This window comes from Dermacentor albipictus, chromosome 3 (genome assembly GCF_038994185.2).
Source record: "Dermacentor albipictus isolate Rhodes 1998 colony chromosome 3, USDA_Dalb.pri_finalv2, whole genome shotgun sequence".
In the NCBI taxonomy this organism is placed as follows: Eukaryota; Metazoa; Arthropoda; class Arachnida; order Ixodida; family Ixodidae; genus Dermacentor; species Dermacentor albipictus.
In genome coordinates, this window is record NC_091823.1 from 121,276,740 (window position 1) to 121,298,221 (window position 21,482).

Consider the following 21,482-nt stretch of genomic DNA (forward strand, 5'->3'; position numbering starts at 1 on the left):
TTCAGATAGGTTCTTGTTTGCAAGAGCCTTAGCGTAATGGCCTCAGCTCTATTTAGTATACTCTGCAGAGGGGTAAAGACCCTGCGTCCTATAGTTAGAGGTGCTTGGTTAGCTCTTTGTACGTGAGGAGGTGGTCCCTGCAGTCTGGAACCTCAGCATCTTCGTGCCTTGTGGCTACACAGTTGGCAAGTCCTCGTGCAGCATTGTGGGCAGATTAGTTGAAGTTTGCGGATGTACCGGTGATTTTTTTCCATATGAGCAGGAAACCAGATGATCGTGCAGGGTTTGACGACCTTTCCGTCGAGAGCATGTCTAGAGGTGACTCATTTGGCAAATGCTTGGCCGGCTGCCCTAGAATCGCACTGGATCCTGGATTTCTTTGGGTCTAAAAGTGTCAATGCGATGGCTACCTGTTCTGTAATTTCTGGTTGTGTGCTGTACGTGGAAGCCGACTTGACGACTTCACCTTTGCCGTTTGGCAGGACCACTGTGAAGCCGCGACGACGAACAAGCTTTGTTCAGCCTGATTGTAAGCCTTCTCTAGTACGGCTTTGGCTCTGGCTTGCCTACTGCCCACATTTTGAATGGAGTGAACATTCCTTGGAACAGGCATGACTTTGATATTCCTCCGCAGATCTTTGGGAGTTTGTCTATGGCTATTATGTAGCGCTGTAATTGGTACACCAATTCGCTTGAGGATGTGTCTTCCTGATATCGTGATGGAGCGTCTAATGTACTGGGCTCTTTCTTGTGCCTCGGCTATTTCCTCCAGTGTATTGTGCAGCCCTAGCTGCATGAGTCTATCAGTTTCTTTGTATATAGGTAGCCCAAGAGCTACATTGATTACCTTCCTTAACAATGCATTGAGTTTCTCTTTTGGATCTCTACCACTCGTGCACGGCTGCTACGTAGGCGAAGTGACATAGCGCAAAAGCGTGAACTAGCCTGACGGCGTTGTATTCCTGCAAGGCCATGTCAGCGGTTAGTTACTTTTTTGATCAGCCTAATTACGTTGTGCACTTAACGATACGTAGAATTGTTTGAGTATTGGACCCATTGGCTCATATCACCAAGCCCAGGATGCGGGTGGAGCCCAACCTTGTGATGACGTTTCCGCTCCTGGTATAGAGCGTAATGTCGTTCTCCCCAAGACTAAGCCATCCTCTGGGTTTGCGGCCTCGTTTCTTAGATCGGTATAGTAGGAGCTCCGATTTCTTGGCTGAGCATCGGAGTCCCACTAGGATGAGGTACTCTTCAACGACGTTTACGGCGTCTTGTAATCTTTGTTCTATTTCTCCGTTGTTGCCTCCAGTAAACCATACCGTGACGTTATCCGCGTAAATGGTGTATTCTATGCCTCCGATGCCTTCGAGTGTTCTGGCGAGACTTATCATGGAGATATTGAATAAAGTGGGCGAGATGACAACTCCTTGGGGCGTGCCTCGGTTACCTAGATTCGTTGTATGGGATGTTAGGTTCTCAGGCTCGAATGGGGCCATCGTTCCACTGAGAAAGGCTTCGACATATTAATGAAAGTAGCTACCCAGACTGAGGTTCGAAATGGTTTCGAGTATAAACGTATGGAGGATATCATCAAAGGCTTTTTCCATGAAGTCATACGAAAATTGTAAACAAGGTTTGCTCCTCTCACACACGCCCTCCAAAAAAGGTACAAACAATGCTTGGCAGATATTTCATCAGATGAGCTTGAAAGTACAAAACACTAGTCTCAAGATGTGCAGCTTTTGTGCAACTACATAACTTCCTTAGTTAAGAATCTAATTAGTGAATGTTTCTTAATTGGTGGATTATGCATTTCAATTTTTTTTGTCCAAGTAATGTGTGCCTCTTCGAGGAGACCAGCTCATGGACTAGAATTGTGCTATCTACAGCAGGCAATAAAAAAAATTGATACTGTTCGCTGAAGCACCCTGTATGTGCAAATCTTTGCATAAAACTTATTTTGTATTGTTCTTTCCAAGCGAAATGCACAATACTCGAAGTTTTTGATACATTAGATGACCAAGCATTATATTAGGGCTTGTTGAAGTCTTTTGTCGGCGACTCAGCTGATGTCTAGTGACATTGCCATCATGAAAGAAAGTGTCCTCGAAGTACGACGTCTGGTATAGAAACAAGTGTTGGGCAAAGGCGTCTGCAAACTGTGTACTGCTATGGTTAACAATGTCCTTGAGAATTCACTTCAAGGCCTCGACTCAGAAACGCGCTTGCATGCAGTCGCTCATGATTGGCCCAAACGAATATGTCGTCGCTTATTTAGTCAAGAGTTCGACGAAAGTTTGTCGGCTTAGGTAACATGATGATCAAGTCAAGGTAAAAAAAGAAACAAGACGCACACGTTTCGGGAACCGTATGGGTTTCTTGATCCCACTGCAACCAAGGTGATCAAAGAGCCCGCACGGGTCGCCGGACGTTCCTGTGTGTCTTCTCACCTTGACTTGGTCAGTAACCGCAATTTGTTCATCTCGAAGTCAGTTACTATTCATGGACACCAGCTACTAGAAGAGTTGCAAAGGCAATTCGACTCCTAGTTGACGCGGATGAATAGCAACGTATTCCTAGGCGAGTTGGGGGCGAGAATGGTATCTACGAACCTTAAAATTTATTCTAAAAGGCCTGCAGTAATCTCAAACGACAGCGTCAGCGCCTTCCATCACAGGCGCAGCGTTTCAAAGGTAGCGTCTGAGATTGCTATCTTTCAGGAGGGAAGGATGCAAGAACACTCCCCTCACCACCGGTACCGCCATGGGGCGGTACTGGGGCGTTATAATGTAAAGTTGTTCCAAACTGTCTTTTCTTTCATTTCTGCAATAGTTCTATACAATTGGTCAAAAAAATTCCGCGCCATACCCACATCGCCTGTGTGTCACGCGACGTTGTCAGAACCGCGAAAACTCCTCACCTGATACGTGTACATACGAATTTTGCACGATTACACCGAACAAACGAAAAACATTTTTTTTTCAATTCTACGCCTTTCTTACCGTTAGCCTACCACGATTAGCCAAGGTGTCTTCGGGCTACGCCCACTTCGCCTGTCTGTCATGCGACATCAAATTGTCAATCAAGAAATTGAAGGCCATCATGAAAAAATTGCAGCAGAACCCATCTCACGAAGTCTGTCGACGGTAATGCGTTAGCACTGAATCAACATAACGACGCAACGTATTGCCACCGCCGAAACGATTTATTCATGAGACGTGTACTCAGCGAGACTCCTCGTTCGCACTTCCCTAAGAAGACTCGGTGCCATTAGAGGTGCAGCCGCGAATCCTGCCCATTGCCTCCGAAATGCATGGCACGCGGGGGAGTGAGAACGTTGAAATGAACGTCACGCAACAACCGGGTTTCTCTATCGCGCTTCTTTCTCGACACGCTGCGCCATCTAGTGACACTTCGGTGAAGCCCGCGCCTGGTTTCCAAGACGAGAAGCATTGCGCTCCGGTGCCTGCGAACTCTGGGAATCGCGCCGTCGCTTGCCGCACGCTCAGAGGCACACACTCAGTGACCCAAGTTGGCAAGAAGTCCATCGAAGAGCGGCACATACCCAGTTCATTCGTGGTGCAGCTCGCTAAAGCGTTCACGTGAAATGCGTTCATTGAAAAGTAGAACATACCGAGGGCGTCTGTGGCGTGGCCTGTTAATGCGTCGGGCTGCTGTGCTTGAGGAACTCCTTCAGGAACCCTTGTCACGTTGGTCCGATTGCGCTCAGTATCGCAGAAATTTAAGTAATCTTTTTGGTTATTGTAGAGAGGCACATGCTAGTGGCACACAACTATTTACCCAAGCTGGCGTCGAAGGCGTTCACTGAAGAGCGACACACACCTACTGGCGCATACCCGGTGACCCAAGTTGGCATCAGAGAGGTTTAGTGGAGATCGGCACATGCCGAGTGGCGCTACCTATGTGCGGCACCTATCCAGTCCCGCATCTTACAATGACCCATATCGGTCTGAAAGAAGTTCGATGTGCGCATTGCCACATATATGTGAAAATACACTTTTAAATGATTTATTGGCACAGAGTACTAAGATGTCCAAACATCTGCTGCCTTAAAACCGCATTCCCTCCGTCGCGAGCTCATCTTCACTTCGTCCTCCTCCATGCTCCGCGCGAGGCCGATTTCCAACACACTCCGTGGCCGACAATGTCACCTGCATACTTCCAGAGGACAAGGAAGTTGAACCAGCCTCGTGCGGTCAATGTAGTCTGCTAGTCGGACTTTGCATGCTCTGACGTACCCAACGTTCCCCTTAAATATTTAAACATCTTTAGCTAATTTCCTAAACATAATGGTACTTTGTCATCTCTAATGGTGACAAAGTCATCACTATTTAAACTGCCTGTGTGCCGAACTTTTGTGACCTGATGTGCGCACTTCTTAGTGTCAAGATATATTCTTTATATGAGCGCTGCCAAAGGTCATTTAGTTTTTGGTTGTCTACATCTCAAGGCGCGCAGTGTGTCTGTGTCCCAATTGTTCACGCTAACTTGAGCTTGAGGAAGGGCAGTAAGACGTACACGACAAAAAGTGTCTATATTTCGGCTTCGCAGCATCATCAGACATGTATGTGAGTGGTCTAGAATTTATCTCTGCCTCTACCTCTATCGGCAAAAGGTCGAGCTATTCGACGCTGAAGCATCACTTTTCTGATATTTTCCTAAGGCACTTCTTAACTGTTCGAATCATTCTCTCCCAAGAACCTCTCCACCATGAAGCGAGCTCAATAATGAACTTCCACGTGATGTTACTAGACACACAAATGTTTTGTAGCTGAACATTGCGTAGAAGTTCACACGTAAACTTAAGTTTGCGACTGGCTGTCTTAAACGTTATAGCACTGTCAGAATAAATTAAATTCTGTAAACCATGGCGCGAAATACGACGAAACGTCAATGAAAAAAGCATTCACTGCCATGGCACTGGAAAGTCCTAAGTGAACAGCTCACACCACAGCACAGGTAAACACTACAATGAATGCGTCCACAGAGCTGTTTCCCTTCACAAATACTGGGCAAGCGAAGTCGACGCCCATGACTAGAAATGGATAAGACCTCGAGACTCTGTCAATCGGAAGCGGGGCTTTAGACACTGAGTCAGCTTTAAGACGAAACACGCACAGACACATCACTAGCGAGGCATCTTTTTAACGCACTGGCGACCACGCACTACCCAAAGTCCCTCTCGTAACTCGGCGAGTGTAACAACACTGCTGAGAAGGTACCACTGTTCACTGTCGACGATGAGGCGCGTGCAGCGATGAGTAGCCGGTAGGAATACGGCACATTTCACGTTTTCTGAAGCTGCTACATTGTCAAAGCGAGTTCTGATCCCGATAATGTCCTTGGCATCCACGAACGAGTGAAGGCCTCGTATGTTCGACGTCTTGCCGATAGCCTTCTCCATGGTAAATGCAGCAGTGTCATTTCAAAAGATTTGCGCTTGTAAGGTCTTGACCCAGGCGTATTCGCTTTCCGCCATCTCGTGAGCGGAAAGATGTTCAAGCATACTGGATCATGTGACGACAGTCGCGCACAAGGTGTCCCTTCGTCGAGCACTTGAAGCATCGACCATCTTTGCTGAGCATGCTGCTTTTGTCTTGAGGCTAACGCCACATGTGCATCGTTTTAGCTGTCCAGTGGTCCTCGGCCGAACACAAGAAGCATGGATTTGCTAAGCTTTTAGCCTTGTTGTGAGGTATCCTTGCAGCAGGAGTCAACGACGCATTGAAGCTCTGGCTGTGTTGAAGACGTGTTTCATTCATCCTGGGTGTCCTAGTCTGAGTGCACTAGCCCCTACATTCGAAGTGTACCTAAAGAAATTACAGCAGGCGCTCTAACTCCCGTTCAGATGTGTCCTCACTGTTGCGAGTGGTTACCGACGGCGTAGCGGCATCGATGTACTCGCGCTTGTAATAGTCAACTACCATCTCTGGAGGTGCACCTTTCAGGAGTTTTTCAGTTAGCATTGAGGCGTATGATGAAGTGTTCACCCCAACGTTTGCGAGTACTCTTCGGTTGTGTTGAACTGAGATCAACTTCCGCGATGCTGTAACGTTGTTCGGAGACGTCACCTATCCGAGCATTGGTTCGTTTTCGAAGAACTTCTGCTCGACAAACTTGCGGTTTCCACCGCGCTGTTTCAGTATTTTAAATGCATTGCTATGGCTTGACTCCGTCACTTGAATTCCGGCGACCACTTCAGCGGCAGCTTCGTCAAGTAGAGAAATAAGGACAGAGACAACCTCAGGTTCTCGTGAACGGAATGCAGAAACATATTGTGAGGGGGCGTCAAACAGATGAAAAGAGAAGCACAATCTGTGAACAGACTATTTACAGAGATGGCCAAGATGACTGAACGCGCGTAACGTCCAGGTGATTGTCATCTTCGTTGGTTCAAGGAGGTGAGTCGTGCCATCTAACATCCCTGGCGGGTGGTTCGCCGTCTCGGCGCAGTTATTACCCAAGGAGGAGGCAGAGGAAAAGTACGGTTTCGACGGGGATACGTGCATGACGTGAGTTGATAACAGGGTAGACGTTGAAGAGCTGTCCAGTGGCGCGATCTCATATTTAACGTCACTAACCTGCGTAAAATCTTGTAAAGGCCGGTGTAACGCCACTAAAGCTTTTCGGAAAGACCTATACGACGAGGTGGAGTCCAGAGAAGTACAAGAGATCCTGGAGAAAAGCAGAGGTGTCGGTGGCCGCGGTCATAGCGTTCCTCTTAAAATAATCGCGAGCCGTACAGTCGTTCATGCGCGATCTGATGTGCCAGATGGGCTCGCGCGGCAACGCAGCGGGCATACTCTGTGCTATCTTGTACAGTAGCAGGCAGTATCATGTCGAAAGACAATGCTGGGTGGTGCCCAAATAGTAGATAAAAAGCGAGAAACTGGCGGTGTCTTGACGAGATAGTTGTACGCGAACGTGACGTTGACAAAGTGCTCTCCCAGTCACGGTGACCATCAGACACGTACATCGGCAGCATATCGGTTAAGGTGCGATTGAGCCTTTCAGTGAGCCCGTTGGTCTGCGGCTGGTATGCAGTAGTGAGGTTGTGCTCCACAGAACTGGAATGAAGAAGGTCATTGATGGCTTTGGACAGGAAGTAGCGTGGCCTCGGTCATTGAGCAATTGCATAGGGTCGCCACGATGAAGGATGACGTCATGAAGTAGGAAATAGGCGACGTCAGAGGCGCAAGTAGTCGGCAAAGCTCGCGTGATTGCATGCCACGTAGCGTAGACGGTCGCAACTGCTACCCTGAAGTAGACGTATGGAACGGGCCGAGGAGGTCAAGACTTATGTCGTAGAATCGCTCCATGCATGTCAATGGGCTGCAGGAAGCCCTCAGGCAACGCCGAGTGCCGTTTATGTCGTTGAACAAGGTGACCCGCAGCAACGTAGCGTCGAAAAGATTGGTACAGACCAGACCAGAAAAACGGCGCCGCACGCGGCCGTATGTGCGGGATACTAGATAGCCAGCGGTTGCGGCATCGTAGAGTTCTTGGAGAACAGTAACACGAAGTTGCTTGGGAATAACAAGCAGAAGCTCCGCGCCTTCGGGAAAGGTACTACAACGGTAAAGAAAATGGTCGTGAAACTCAGTCGGAGCGATCGGTCGGGCTGACAAGAATGGAGGCAGCCGATTATAGACCGTAGTGTGTCGTCGTTTTTCTGTTCAGCGCGGATGTCGGCCAAACCATGAATAGCCATGACGAAGTCACCGCCATCACGCTCCTCCGCGTCTGGAGAGTCGACGGGGTGACGTGATAAGAAGTCAGCATCTTAGTGCATCCAGTCAGACTTGTAGGAAACGTCAAATGTGTACTCCTGGAGCCGTAGTGCCCAGCGCTCAAGCCTTCCTGTATGAACCTTCAGTGACGAGAGCTAGAAAAGGGCGTGATGCTCCGTGACAACAGTAAACGTGCGGCCATATAAGTATGCGCAGAATTTTGCCACAGCCCAGACTAAAGCGAGACATCGTGCTCAGTCGAGAGCAACGAGGTGTCACTCACCCAGCCCTGCCTCCCGGGAAAACTTGAGTCCAGCAACCTGCGGAGGTGAGGTCGCTGACGTTGCGAACGCTGAAGGTCCTCCACTACGACGACCGCGATATGACGTAATTGAGACGCAGAGAAAGCAGTGTAATTCCGTGTCGGTATCCTGCGACGTACCAGTTACCATAGATGACCACGAAGTCAAGGCGTTAATCGACACGGGTGCGGACACGTCTGTTATGAGCCAGAATCTCGCGCGTATACTGAATAAAGTTTCAACGCAATGGACTGGAACTCAGATTCGTACAGCAGGAGGGCATCTCATAACTCCAATTGGCCGGTGCACTGCGCGAGTCAACATTCGGGGCTTCACGTATATCGGCGACTTCGTCGTTCTTCTTGAATGTTCAAAGGACCTTATACTTGGCATGGATTTCCTTCAGGCGAACGGCGCCATCATCAACCTGCAAGAGTCTAGAGTGAGCTTCGCTACTACGCAAGCTATAGCGAACAGTAATGACAACGACCATGACGTCGCGCTTCGCGTAGCTGACGATCACGTCACGTTGCCACCCAGGAGCAGGCTGCTTATACCCTTGTCCGATGCGACATAGAGGACGACGCCGAAGGAATTGCTGAGGCGAACATGCCCCTGCTTCTTGAGCGCCACATTTGAATAGCCAGAGGGCTTCTTCAGGTGCGAAACAAATGTTCAGTCGTTTTGCTAACGAACTTAAACAAAGAATATCGGCATGTACCACGAGGAACGACAATCGCATTCCTTCGCGAAATCACTGATGTAACTGACATTGCTACATTTGAAACCGCATCGTGTGAGCGTACTGGGTTATACCCAGCCTAAAAGAACGGATTCACGTTAATTCCGCTCTGCCAGACCATCAGAAAGATCGTCTACTGAGCCTCGTGAATGAATTTGCGGACTGTTTTTCAACGTCATCCAAAGTGCGGCGCACGTCCATCACAAAACACCGCATCATTACGGACAAGTCCGCACGTCCTGTCCATCAGCATCCCTACAGAGTGTCTCCAGTGAAAAGGGAAGCGATCAAGCATCAGGTGAAAGAGATGCTCCAAGACGACGTGATCCAGCCATCCACCAGCCCGTGGGCCTTCCCTGTAGTGTTAGTCAGAAAGAAAGACAACACACTACCTTTCTGTGTAGATTACAGAAAGTTGAACCGTGTCACCAAGCGCGATGTTTATCCATTGTCACGCATCGACGACGCACTGGATCGTCTACAACATGCGAAGTTTTTTTCATCGTTGGATCTTGAATCAGGGTATTGGCAAATCGAAGTTGATGAACATGATCGTGAAAAAACAGCGTTTGTGACACCTGACGGGGTCTATGAGTTCAAGGTTCTCCCCTTCGGTCTCGGTTCCGCACCTGCCACCTTTCAGCGGATGATGGATACCGTGCTTGCTGAACTCGAATGGCAAACCTGCCTCGTGTACTTGGATGACGTCGTCGTGTTCTCGAGCACGTTTGACGAACATCTCGCACGACTCGAGCGTGTCCTCGCTGCGATCCATACTGCCGGCCTCACCATCAAGCCTGAAAAATGCTACTTCGGGTTCCAAGAGGTCAAATTTCTTGGCCATGTCGTTTGTCCTGAAGGCGTCCGACCAGACCCCGACAAGTTAGCCGCCGTAAGCGAGTTTTTACCACCCACAGACAAGAAGGCTGTCCAACGCTTCCTTGGTTTGTGCGCATATTATAGGCGCTTCGGCGAGGGATTCTCGAAAATTGCTGAACCTTGACATGGCTCACACGCGACGATGTGCCTTTCATTTGGGCGGACGAGCAGCAGCAACTAGTCGTTCAATGAATTGCGCAAGGGTTTGCAAAAGGGCCCAATACTTCCTCATTTCGACGAAGACGCTGACACTGAAATTCATACTGACGCCAGCAACGCGGGTCTCGGCGCAGTTCTTGTGCAGTGGCAAGCTGGTGCGGAACGCACCATTGCTTATATGCAAGCCGCAGTCTCACCAAGGCTGAGAAAAAGTACTCAACCACGGAAAAAGAATGCTTAGCGGTTGTGTGGGCCATTAGTAAATTTCGACCCTACTTGTACGGTAGACCCTTTAAGGCAGTCAGTGACCACCACGCGCTGTGCTGGCTTGCCAACCTCAAGGATCCTTCAGGCAGACTAGCACGTTGGAGCCCGCGCCTACAAGGGTATGTTGCGCTCACGCGCATGCGTCTGCCTACACCAAGTGCCGAAGCTCGGCGAGCCTTTCTGTGAGATAAGGTGCTGTCGCGCATGGTTCTGCTCGTGAGGAGGGTTGTGTTTCCCTCTCCCTTTGTGAAGGCGAGGCTGGTTAAAAGGCCAGCGCAGCCACGCCGTAGTGGCTTGTTGTATCAACCGGCAGCAGCTATGCCGGAAAAAAGTAACGTCGTTCTTCGTTCGGCGTAGTGTTCCTGTGTCGGCTCGGAGCCCTGCTCGGCCAAAACGTAACAGCTGGTGGCAGCGGTGAGATGGCGGATTCCCGGAGTTTCTGCGGCAGCAGTCGGTGAGGCGTTGGTCTTGTACTCTGGTACGCCGAGCGTTATAATTTCTTGGCATAAGCAGGAAATAGGAAAGGCGTTACAGTTGCGGGCAGCCATGGATCTGAATAGCTTGCTAAAAGTAGATTTGTTAGCCGTAGCAGAAGAGCTCGGTGTGGAATGCAGCAAAGCTATTCGGAAGCCCGAAATTGTGAGCAAAATTTTAGCTTGCAAGGCCAAAGACGATGAAATTGCTGAAGCAGTGGATGAAATCCAAAAGAAACGCCGAGCCAGACAAAGAGAGGAGGAACTTAAGCAGTGTCAACTGGAACAACTAAAACAAACACTGGCAAAAAAGGCAGAACAGAGTCCTGTCAACTGTGACATGAGAGGTTTTCTTCAGCCTTTTTCCATCGGTAGTGAATTGGGGTTGTTTTTGACAAACTTTGAGCGCACCTGTACAAGAATGGGCTTTGAGCTGTCCTCCTGGCCACAGAGACTTCTGAGTTTGTTACCGGGGGAAGCCGCCAATATTTTAGCCAGGATGAGCCCCGAAGAAGCGGAGGTTTACGCGGACGTAAAAGGAGCATTGTTAGCAAAGTATAACTTGTCGCCTGAAGCTTTTCGGTTAAAGTTTAGAGAAACAACTAAACAGCCAGACGAAAGCTACTCGGAGTTTGCATACAAGCTAGCAAGCTTTTTGGAAAACTGGCTGAAAGGCGCCGACGTGTTTGATGACAAGGTGAAAATGTTTGAGGAATTTTGCCTAGAGCAGTTCTATTCCACGCTTCCAACCAAATTGAGGGAATGGGTGCTCGACAGGTCAGACGTGAAAACTGCACGGAAGGCAGCGGAGTATGCCGATGACTACTGCGCTAAACACCGTTCTGATAATTCCGGAAAAAACGGATGGGTAGCAGGTCTCTCCACAGGACAGCCGAGATCATTTCGTAAGCCAGAGAAGAAAGATGAGAATGAACTAAAGGAATCTTTCAATTCACGGCACAAGTCGTTTGAGGCGCCGAAACAAATTGTCTGCTTTAACTGCCAGAAATCCGGACACGTGGCCGCGGGATGCCGGGTTCCGAGAGTGACCCCGGTCCAGTTCGTTCACGAGTCAAACGAAGACCTACTGCGTCCGTACCTTCATGACAGGGAAGTTAACGGAAAGGAATGTAAAGTATTGCGCGACACAGGTGCAACGTATGACGTGGTGCACACGTCCTTCGTAAAGGCGGGAGATTTCACGGGGGATTGCGTGTGCTTACGGCAGGCCTTGGAAAAAAGTACGTTGAGCCTACCAGTAGCCAAAGTAACTTTGAAAGGTTCGTTCGGTGAAATTGAGACCGAAGCAGCCGTCTCTGACGATCTATTGCCAAGGTGTCCATATTTGTTATCAAACAGAACGGCAAAAGAGCTGCTGAAGTCTGGAGTCACGCTCGACATGAACCCTGTTATGATTGTTACTAGGTCGATGGCGAAAAAAGCTGAAACTCAACCGCAGCTTCTCCCACGCGCTATCACTCGCAGCGCTGCGGACCATCATCTCGGTCTGGCCGATAACAACGGCGGCCCAAGTTTAGGCTCGCAGGAATCCGTCGACGAAGAAAGCGAATTTGAAACCAGTTGTATCCCCCCCACGAGCCGCGATTTTCAGGCGTTGTCTTCCGTTGATAAGGACACGTTGATCGAGGAACAAAAGAAAGATTCAACTCTTGCAAAATGCCGTGAAAGCGTTTTTAAGCAAGAAACAGGCAGCGGCTCATTCTATGAACGGAGTGGCATAATGTACCGTTTGTTTCACGGAAAGAAAGGTACAAGCGTTGACCAACTTGTGGTTCCTTTTAAGTACCGCAAGAACATTCTGGAGCTTTCCCATCGGGCAGGCTGGTCCGGTCATCTCGGCATTAACAAAACAAAAGCAGAGCTCGTGTATGGGAGGGCATTGCGCTCACCGCTTCAGCTAGTTCGTGAGAAGTGGGAAGATAAGGGAAGCGATCCAACGGTGGTCGAGTACGTTTGTAGCCTGTTGCAACGCTTGTACGATACGCAGGTTCTGGTGGAGGCTAACATGCTCGCAGCACAGGCAAAAGCGAAAAAACGTTATGATAGAAACAGCAGCATACGCCAATTCAATGAAGGGCAAAAAGTGCTTATGCTACGCACTTCGAAAGCGAACAAGTTGGAAGTACACTGGGAAGGCCCCGGGACGGTACAACAAAAGCTTTCAGACACTAACTACGTTATCAAACTGCCGGGTCGTAAGAAGGAAGTGCGTATCTATCACTGTAACCTCATGAAGCCGTACGTAGAGGGAGTGCAGATCGGGAACTTGTTGCTAAATGAACCGGAAGAAGTAATAGCCGAACTTCCAGATATCCCACGCAACCTAGTTTGTTTTTCTGTTGATGAGATCCTTGCTTTGACAGTCAACAGAGCGGATCTCAGCGAAAGCCAGCTTGCAGGTCTGACAGAATTGATAACTGAGTACCAACACTACATCAAGGGCTTCTCGGAGGTTGCTAGCTCACTTACAGACGCACTAAAGAAAGACGCCCCTACTCGGGTAGAATGGGACGAAGCCAAACAGGCTGCATTTGCTTCTTTGAAAGCTGCACTTGCAGAAAAGCCAATCCTCGCAAGCCCGGACTACTCAAGGCCCTTTCTTGTGCAATGTGATGCCAGCGAAAAAGGGGTGGGTGTAGTACTAAGCCAGGAAAACGAGCACGGACACGAACATTCGATTTTGTACGTGAGCCGAAAGTTGAGCGCTCGCGAACAAGCCTACAGTACCACATGTTCTCATACAGTACAGCTCTCATGTTACTTGTCAGGTTCAGAATTCATTTTTATTACAGATCATAGGCCGCTCACATGGCTTCAACAAATGTCGAACAAAAACGGTAGATTACTACGTTGGAGCCTAAGTTTGCAACCGTACGCGTTCACGGTTAAACACATGAAAGGATCTCTGCATGCAAATCCAGATGGCCTGAGCAGGGCCTTCTCTCACTCGGCGTCACTCGGCAGTAATGCAGCAAAGCATTCATTCTGAATTCATTATCCGGCCTGGGTCTGTCGAGGGTCCTCACTGGTCGTCAGTTCTGTTTCTTTTAAAGATTCCAAAACCCTCTGCGTATCGGGGTCGGGCCGGGCTGCATCCGGCGGTTGTTGTGCTTGTGGAGGCTTGCCTTCTTGCCTATGCCCAGGATCTTGGCCATGGAGGCCTCCTCGAGCAACCCTCTGACGTCGGCGGTCACCTGAGAACCCGGTGCCCGATCTGTCCACCCATCAGTAGCTCAATACTCCAGAACCACTTCACCACGGGCTCATCTCTCAACAATGCGCCCGATTTGGCCAAGGAAGCCTCTACTAGCAGTCTTGTGACGTCTGGGGTCACCATAGGTCCTGGCGCCTGATTACGCATCAGCAGCGCCCAGTACGCCGGAGTCGCTCCGTACCCTCGGCTCACCTTCCGGCACTTCGCCCGCTTCAACTGCTTCAAGGGACAACCGAATGTGTTCTTCTGTCAAACTTCGACAAACGTTCGGAAGTGCATTTGTGTTGCAGTGTGGACCTTCTGGGAACCACTCCCCCCCCCCCCCCCAATCTTCTTCCGTGGGGAGGAGCTGTTGCGCTCACGCGCATGCGTCTGCCTACACCAAGTGCCGAAGCTCGGCGAGCCTTTCTGTGAGATAAGGTGCTGTCGCGCATGGTTCTGCTCGTGAGGAGGGTTGTGTTTCCCTCTCCCTTTGTGAAGGCGAGGCTGGTTAAAAGGCCAGCGCAGCCACGCCGTAGTGGCTTGTTGTATCAACCGGCAGCAGCTATGCCGGAAAAAAAGTAACGTCGTTCTTCGTTCGGCGTAGTGTTCCTGTGTCGGCTCGGAGCCCTGCTCGGCCAAAACGTAACAGGTACGACATTACAGCTGTCTACCGATCTGGAAGGAAGCACAGTGACGTGTCTGTTTGTCACGCGCACCACTCCCTACGACGTCATCGGACCCTGACCATGACTTGCCATTTCTCGGCGTTATCAACGCCATAAAAATGACTGAGCACCAACGCGCTGGCCCTGGGCTGCTGCCGCTGATCGTGCACTTTCAAGGAGTTGAAGGTGTTTTACCCCGCTCGCTCGTGCGCGGCTTATCATCATACTACTTGCACAACAACGTCCTTTACAGGAAAAACTGCGGAAGTGGTCCCAATACCTACCTCCTTGTCGTGCCGTCGGCGCTTCGCCAAGACATTTTGTAAGCGTGCCATGATGAGCCATGCGCGGGACACCTGGGATTCGCTAAGACATTAGCAACGATACGACAGAAGTATTACTAGCGCCGGCTTTATTCTGTACAACGGTACGTGAGGACCTGCCGCGATTGTCAGCGCCGCAAGAAACACCATTCAAACCGGCCGGCTTTCTCCGTCCTGTAGACCCTCCTCGAACACCGTTCCAACAAATAGGAATGGATCTACTTGGGCCATTACCACTGACCTCTTCACGCAACAGATGGATAGTCGTCGCTACCGACTACTTAACGCGGTACGCCGAAACCGAAGCTATCCCTCAAGCAAACTCGTATGAGGTGGCCAAGTTCTTTCTACGCCACATCGTCCTACAACATGGTGCATCGCCTGTTGTAATCACCGACCGCGGTACAGCATTTACAGCGGAGCTTATGCAGGACGTTCTCCAGCTGACGCATTGCTCTCACCGCAAGAGCACTGCGTATCACCCTCAAACCAATGGATCAACTGAACGTCTGAACAGAACGCTGGCTGATATGCTCTCCATGTATGTCGACGTAGAGCACAAGACGTGGGACAAGATTTTATCCTATGTGACTTTCGCGTATAACACTGCTGTACAGAAGACTACACAGTTTACGCCGTTCGAACTTGTATACGGGCGCCACGTCACGTCAACACTTGACGCTATGCAACCTCTGGCTGATAATAGCCCGACCAGCGAACACGCGGAAGAGTTTGTACAAAGAGCCGAAGAGGCACGCCAGCTTGCTCGGCATCGTATCCGGAGCCAACAGCATACCGACACCCTTCGATACAACCAGGGTCGACGTGACGTCCATTACAATACCGGCGCCTGCGTGTGGGTCTGGATGCCCGTCCGTCGCCATGGACTCTCGTAAAAGTTGATCTGCCGGTATTTTTGGTCCCCACAAGGTTACACGCCGCCTCAGTGACGTGACCTACGAAGTCGTCCCCCTGCAGTTCTGACCCTGGTTCGCTCCGTCGTCATCCTCGCGCTGTTGTTCGTTGTTCATGTAGTGCGCATGAAACCATACTATGCGCGTACGTGAACGCCGAGATGCACCTGAGGAGCTCCACTTCTTATGTCGCTGAAAGAACTTTGTGACGCGACCCAGACGGTCGCTTTTCGCATGGGGGCAATTGACACAAAAATGTAGGGCTCCCGCACCGCAGAACGGCGCGTGCAAAGGTCGGCGCCATGAAAGACGATGAAGTGCGTAAGCTGCACGCTCTTCTTCTGGCCCGCCATTAAAGAGAAACGTCTCTTTTGTAACACTCAGTCTCCAACCTACGTTACTATATACGTTACCGTGATTACAGTGTAGTCCTTCGCTTTGTTGTGTTTGGATCGCGCAAATGTCTAAGATCTTCTCGCAGGGAACCAGCCAGCTCGAAAAAAAATGGCCAGGACCAAGAACTGGCAGGGAAAGGCTCGAGCGGTTCGTGGAGCGCGGAAGAACTCGTAACGTTCCCCGTGCGCCCGCCTCGTCAAGGCCGTCGATCGAGAGGACTGCCAACTGACGAGCGGAGCTTCAGCGAGGGCCGCCAGGTAGTCCGGGCGTATTTCTCTACGGCCGTCGTGGGATGGATCGAGTCGGCCAGTGACTACAAGCGCACTTTCCCGAACTGGCCGCTTGACGACTCGCTACTCCACAGGCACCTTTCTGCCGCGCAATTGGCGAGCTACGACTACTGGTGGAACTCGGTGTTCTTCCAGATGGGCGCCTTCGCCGAGCCCCTCTTCTATCCAGACGCCTCCATGTCCGCAAACTACGGAGGGCTGGGTTTCTTGGTGGCGAAAAACCTCTTCAAGGCCTTCGACTTCAAGGTTAGCCTTTATTCGTGTCCTGAGCAAGAGGCTGTGCATCACTAAAAAAGATATAAAGCTGCCCACTTAACAGTACGGCTGCAAATCACGCTTTTCACTATGCAACTGGTCCATATTGTGCTTATGTTGAATATATTTGGTGTTATTTGCGCTTAAAAACTCCACGCAATTGTTACAGGTAGTTCAGGCGCTACAGCATCATTATACTATTGTGAAAGAATCACTGAAGTTATTGTCATTATTAATGCGCTTATAGGTAATACCGTACTGTACAACTCCCAGAATTGTGAACTGTGGTTTCAGTTGCAAGTGGTAACATATGACTGAACAAAGAAGCAAGACACAACGAAAAAAATTACAGGGTCTCTTAAGATCTCCCTTATGAGGTGAACGGTGAAAGTCTACTCTTCCTCCTCTTATCATTTGCCGCTTTCGCTTTGTCTCTCCTCTTTCTCTTCTTTCTTTTAGTCATTATTGCTGACTACTAAGCATTTTTAGCCATCTGTAATCAATTTTGGTCATCACAAGCCGTTGTTAGACATGTTGGTCATATCAAAGTCATTAGTTGACATTAGAAGTCATTTCAGTCATTATTAGTCATTACTGGTTATTACCAGATATTTCTAGTCATTTCTAATCAATTGTGGTCATTACACGCCGTCGTTAGACATATTGGTCACTCCGGAGTCATTAGTAGTCATTATAAGTCATTAGTAGTCATTATTAGTCTTTGGTAGAGGTTAATAATGACTAGTAATGACTAATAATGACTACGAATGACTTGTAATGACTACTTATGACAATCATTCACTGTCTGTCACTATCAATTATTTTTCATTCGTTAATCTATCTTTATTCTGTCTTCATACGGCGTCATGACGCTTCGACGGACACTCCGGCGGTCAGGTCTGCTGACACAAACTTCACCATGAGCCTAGCAAGGCTTTCGCATTAAAAAACAGCATTTTAAACCGCCAGAGTTTGAAACAATCAATTTAAGTCCCCTTAAACAAGAGTGACACTACACATTTCTTCCTTGCTAAAACATGTTTCAACTATCTTGATAGCTTACGTCCAAGGGAGCCTAAGAGCGGCATTTAATTTTGGTGCACTCTATGGCAACAAAACACTAATCCTCCACAATTATATTACCACATACTGAAGAAAGGGAAAATTAGTGTGACAAGTTAATTCACGCCGCCTTTTAGATACAATTGGAGTTCTGGCCGCGAAACCATTGAGCATTGTTTCGGGTAGCCCGCTTTTCAATAGGAGGGTTGAAGCATCGCGAAAGCCGAACAACGGGCTGCTCGACGCAGATGCATTGAAGCACAAAGAAGGGCACACTTGAACGGTCGACCACGTCTACGGGTTGTCGTTTGGCTTTGAGAAACAAGCAATGTCCAAGAACCGATCGACAATTGTGAAAGACTTCTGCTCACTCTTGTGTCTTTTGCTGCAAAGATTGCTAGACAAATGTGAAATATTTCTGCTCGCTCTTGTGTCCTTCGCAGCAAGGATTGTTCGACAAATGCGAAATGTTTCTGCTCGCTCTTGCATCCTTCGCAGCGGGGCACCCGGCTGGACGCCAAGCGCCAGCTTCGTGACTGGATGTCCTATTACAGCCGGCGGTCGTACGAGCGTAAGAGGGCGTGCGCAGGACACGACGACGAAGTGCTGGCTCACGTCGCCGCGCTGGAGATCGCGTTCGCCGCTTTCGTCCGCTCGACGGCCCAGAGCGCCGGCGAAGGCCACCCGGAGCGCCGCTTGCTTCCGGGCCAGAACGAGACGTTGTCTCCCGAGATGCTCTTCTTCCTCGTCTACTGTCGCGCCTTGTGCGGCTCGCCGTTGGGCTGCGGAGAGGTTCTGAAGCGCGTCAAGCGCTTCGGTCGAGCGTTTCAGTGCAGCCAGGACTCGCCGATGGCTTCGATGCCCAGCTGCACCTTCTTCGCGGGCTGAGCTGTGCACAGGCAGAACTTTGCCCGAAGGGTCCAGAGGAGATTATTGTGCTGTAGTGTTGTAAACCTTCCTTGCCGTACTGTGTCTGCGTACTGTGTACTGTGTTTTGTCGTAATATGATCACTTCGGGATGGCCACGCTTTGATCAGAAAATATTGTTCGTACGAATTCGCTTCATTTTAGCTTGCGTTTGTGCTTAGCGGTACAGCAGGAGTGCATGGACTGGCAGTGTCTGCACCGATTGGCTGTTAGTACTTTCCACTGAAACTGCTTGCGTGAAAGAGCGGCGAGGACAGTGTCACTAAGACAAAAGTATTTGAGAAGCTACTCACCTTTGCTGTCAGCGGCTAATATAGCTAGTTTTTGTTGCATTGGGTTACCTTTTCATTATATTCGGTCAGTTACTGTTTCTAGCGCCTTTCCACTGTAATACAGCTGTGTAGGTAACGGAGTGGTGCAGTTCTATAAAGCTACAGGCTTATGGAAAGTGCGCGTATGCAAGGTGCAGATTATCACTTATACACCGATTCTGACTGCAGTCGTTTTCTGTAACTCTTGCAGCAGCTTTTCAAAAGCTACGGATGAGGTGAAATTATGATTAGCCAAAAAAGCATAAACAATTGTTCTGAAATCGCAGCATACTCATCGTAAAGAAATTTACAAGGCTAGTAACCCTTTAGTAGAAAAGCGACTTCATAAGCGACTGCTAGCTTAGCTCCCTAGCTATGCTCTATCAAGATCAGCTAGCAGTAGCCTCTCAGCTAGCCCGAAGTCATTAAATATAATGACCTGGGGAGGCACTAGGTGCTGGAGACAATGAAAGCTGGGATGAAACGCTCATATCATATTGTATGCATCTTTTTTTTCGTTATTAGCTTCTAGCTTTACCATTTGTTCAGAAACTATAAGATTTCACGTGACGACGTTGTTTTCTATGCATAAGATACATTTTAACGGCCGGTACTCCTTTTAGATACAGTTCGCGCTGCTGTGAAACACTGGACATTGTGAAATGACTTTATAACAGCATCAGTAAGCAGGACAATATTGAAGGTTGGCTTGACACCAACGTGCCTTTTATTGTGCATGCCTACAGATTTCGGTGTATGCTCCTGCTTTGCCAGATCACTGCAGAAGCGCTTTTGCAGAGCACGCTGTAGTGACTCGAGTACAGCGTGATGTATGCACCGAATTTCGAAAATTATTTTGTGTATCAATAATTATCTTTGGTTTCGCGTCCGAGATTTTACACGCAATGTATAGTTGCTGTCCGTTGTCGCCGGCAAAGCAGAAAGAATAGTAAAGTTAGGTGTGGGATCATAACCGTGTTCTGAGGTACAGTGAGGTGCAGTCGCCGGAGTTAGGACCTTTATATCACTGCAAGGTGGGATGCTAAAGCGCTTACTGCAAAAAGTTTTATTTTACAGCTAATATAGTTGTTATGGTCTGAAAGCGCTGGTTGTTTTGATATTTACCGGTGTTTATCGCTGGAGGCCCAGAATGGATTGCCGGTATAAAGGAGTAGAGAAACAGCTGTTTATTATAGTTGAAAGAAAGCAACTATAGAGAGGTAGGGATGCACTGCTTTTGATGTCGTGGCGCCGCACGCGCCCGTGCTAAGGTCGTCGCCTTCGAGCATTTTAGCATCCTTGCGGCGTACCAATATTCATGGGGCTTGTTGCTCATTAAGGATCTTACTCTTGGGGCTTTTTCCAGGTAATGGTCGCATAAGGTGGCGCCCAAATGAAAACATCACTTTTCAAGAACGTATTTTGCCGCCCTTTGCCTGGGAAAAGTTCTGTGATTTGGGCCATTTACCACAGCTGCCTTCGAAACTTTCTTTCGTTGATAGCAACAACCACTCCAGGCTTGTTGGAAGTATGTATAGGTCTTCAATTTTTGATCATGTGTGCTGAACACGACTTTCGGATGTACGCCCCTAATTATCGGCGCCACAGTTGGCCCAAAGTGTATCCGCAGTCGCTTTTCGTCACTCGAAGACTTTGATTCTCTTGCAGTTGCCCGGCTATATTATTTTGCCCAGTCACGTCTGAATGCAGGCGATTGAAGGCGAGCACAAGCTTCTATTTACCTGTACCTACTATCTCTTCAGCAGGAGTAGGCTCGTCTTGGTCGCCGTTGCTGACAATCGTGCTTTCTTTTCGTCCTCCGCTCTTTCAAAGATTTAGGCATCTTCTTCAAACAAAACGTCTTGGCAATGAGATCCCTGGCCAGTCCCGAAATCGTTTCTATTCCAGCGCCAAATTTGAGACGTGCTTTCTCGCTGCGGAAGAGGCCCTGTAGAGGGGTATTATTGGCCCCAGGTGCCACCTCCTCGGAGAAACCTGAAGTTCCTTACTATTGTTCCATCATGCTCCTTTTGGAATTTCAGATTTTTTATGAATTTTCGTTGCAGATTTTTCAGCCTTTGCAGCCCAACGTCTAGCTTGTCTTTCAGCTCATGAATGCATAGATGCCTAGGCAAATGGACGTGGTACCGTCCTTGTGATATCACGGCATTGTCTCTGGTGTCTCCAGAACCCTTCAAAAGGTCCTTGTGCTTCACTGAAGGTCACCATGATCCGTTATCGAATCCGGGGTATTCTATTTCGGGGAATGACGTGATTTGTTCGGAGAGAGAGAAAAAAAACTTTATTTTCAGGTTGTGCGGGTGTGGTGAAAAGGCCCTCAGTCCAGAGCCTCGCTTACAGCCTTCTTCAATCCAGCAATAATAAACGCTGCAAGGTATTGTTGGTCGTCGGCGCTGGTAGCTTCTGTCAGCTACTCGACATGTGGTTTAGAAGGAAGGTTTGTGGGAGCAGACAGGGAAAGCGGACGTGGTCCACAGGACCAGAGGAAAATGTTTCATCGTTTGTGAAACTTGCGTGAGGACTCG

General features: G+C 49.1%; 1 protein-coding gene across 1 annotated transcript in view; it reads left to right on the forward strand.

The window, feature by feature from the left end:
* LOC135919492 (uncharacterized) overlaps positions 1-18,721 on the forward strand; it is a 66,562-nt gene extending 47,841 nt beyond the window's left edge. The window contains exons 8-9 of the mRNA XM_070536003.1: positions 16,177-16,627; positions 18,197-18,721. Of these exons, the coding sequence (XP_070392104.1) occupies positions 16,177-16,627; positions 18,197-18,586 (841 nt within the window). The 3' untranslated portion in view covers positions 18,587-18,721. The remainder of the gene's footprint in view (positions 1-16,176; positions 16,628-18,196) is intronic.
* Positions 18,722-21,482: the final 2,761 nt, after the last annotated feature.